This window comes from Corvus brachyrhynchos, unplaced genomic scaffold (genome assembly GCF_000691975.1).
Source record: "Corvus brachyrhynchos isolate BGI_N302 unplaced genomic scaffold, ASM69197v1 scaffold150, whole genome shotgun sequence".
In the NCBI taxonomy this organism is placed as follows: domain Eukaryota; kingdom Metazoa; phylum Chordata; class Aves; order Passeriformes; family Corvidae; genus Corvus; species Corvus brachyrhynchos.
In genome coordinates this window covers 2,930,315-2,932,335 of record NW_008236162.1, presented here as the reverse complement: position 1 = coordinate 2,932,335, position 2,021 = coordinate 2,930,315, and the positions used below count along the sequence as shown (strand labels likewise).

At 53.1% G+C, this 2,021-nt stretch overlaps 1 protein-coding gene across 1 annotated transcript in view; it reads right to left on the bottom strand.

Annotated features, from left to right (window-relative positions):
- Positions 1-212: 212 nt before the first annotated feature.
- The window catches only part of PROSC (proline synthetase cotranscribed homolog (bacterial)), a 5,755-nt gene continuing 3,946 nt past the window's right edge, over positions 213-2,021 (bottom strand). Inside the window, exon 8 of the mRNA XM_008633266.2 lies at positions 213-1,793. Coding sequence (XP_008631488.2) covers positions 1,656-1,793 — 138 coding nt within the window. The 3' untranslated portion in view covers positions 213-1,655. The remainder of the gene's footprint in view (positions 1,794-2,021) is intronic.

Genomic DNA, 2,021 nt, shown 5'->3' with positions numbered 1-2,021 from the left:
CCCCGGGGACAGCTCGCGACACACGACATCCCGCCCAGCGCGGCAGCGACTTCCCGACCTTCCCGATCAAAACCCGCTTCACTTTCTTTGCCAGCTCCGTCTCAGTTGCCTTTCAACCACCCTCCTCCCTCCGCCCCAGCTCCAACAGCGGCTCCAGGTTGGGGAAACAGCTCCAGGGGCAGCTCGGGGCATTTATTCACCACGCTGGAACATAAAAATAACATCTTTAATAGCTTTAGAGTTGGCACAGATGGCATTAAAACTCACCACTGTTTATTACTAGACTATGGAACCACACACGGTGCAGCGTGAGGAGGGCGGCTCCGACCCCACGTCGCTTCTAAGCCACGGAGCTACGACAGGTTGGTGTTGGAGTTGACTCTTTTCATTTACATTCAGCTTTTATAGAGTGAAACCAACAGCGAGATTTAACCACACGCACACAGAGCAAAGCCTGGGGAGGATGTTCCTGCTGGCAGCCGAGCTCTCCTCCTCTTAGCAGATACAAAGCCCAAAAACCAGCTGTAACACAGGTTGTGAGACTGGCCAAACAACACAGGACGACGCAGGAGCTTCTGCTCACACCTGAAGGAAAGTTACTGCAGTGACAGTCCCATTTCCCTCTTCCAAGTGCAGGAAAGGATGTTAGAGGACACAGCCCAGCAGCTCTCAGTGGCCAAACAATTTTTTTTCAGGAACCCAGAATGCAGTGGGACAATAATACTTCCTTTTCTGAAGTATTTTCCCAAGGAAATCTCCCTGCTGCCCTGCACCGAGCATTATCCTCACATAGGTGTAGAGGGGATGGCACAGGCACCAAACCATCAGGGACTCACCTTGGAAAGCAGCAGCAAGCTGGTGGCAAAGCAGAGGCCTGGCAGAAAACCCCCATTCTGACCAAAAAACAGCATCAAAACTATTAGGCAGGATGAAAATAATTCCCAGCAACAGAGGAGGGGAAAGGAAGGGAAGGGGGAAAGCATCCCAGATCTGGGCAGCCACAGAGCCATGGGAAAAGTTAGTGTCAGCCTGAAAAGGACAAAACTGAGCCGAAAAGACACTCCCACACTGGTGATGTGCAGCCAAAACATCACACCGTGGACCCACAGTGGCAGCTGAGCTCCTCACAGTCCCCTGTGCCTGTCAGTCACCCCCTTGCCATGGCCACGGCCTCTCCCGTGTCACAGCACAGCCCTACCTCAGCTCCTACGTAACCACCCCACGTGCAAAACTTGTATTTGGGGAAACATTTACAGGTTTCTGGCAAGATCACAACGTGTTCAATGAAGTTTTTAGTCCTTAGTGAAAACACCAGCACTGCTGCGGTGACACCTACCTTGCTCAGCAGCAGCTCCAGCCTGACAAACACTTGTTTGTCCAACCCAGTTACCCCAAAGTCTCTGTCCTTGATGACCCTGAGGAACCAAGACACCACAGCCACTTCCAACCCTCAATTTCCTTGTCATTTGTTGGTTATAAAGATTTCCAGTTTCTAGGGGTACTCTACAATCACAATGATTTGAGGCATTTCTGGCCTCTGTTCCGAGGAATTCCCTCTCACCACCAGGATCGGGTGCTGACACGGAGGGAGGTAAAATGCATAGTGAGGTCTCCCGCAGCGAGGTCCTCCTCTGGTGAGGCCACTTGTTTTCCCTTTAGTGCCCCTGCACTGTCACGGCCTCTGTTTGGCCTTTACTTCCAGCAGGGGCCTTGCCCCCGATGGCTTTGTTGGAATAATCCCGCTCTCCAAAAATAGTGCTCCCAATCCTGACGTTTGTAGAGCCAACCTCTATCTGGAAGAGACAGAGAGGAGGAGGTCAGGGCAGGGCTGCCACCACCCCATGGCCTAGCCTGGACGCCCACCACACCACAGGATGGTTCCCCACAGACCCATCACCCACAGCTACACCCAGGGGTTGGTTTGATCCCAGGAATCTCCCCCAGGACCGGGAGAGCTGCACTGGGATCTCCATCCAAGGGGAAGCCTTAGAGGCCTGTTTGGGTGGCACCTGGGCTGGAAT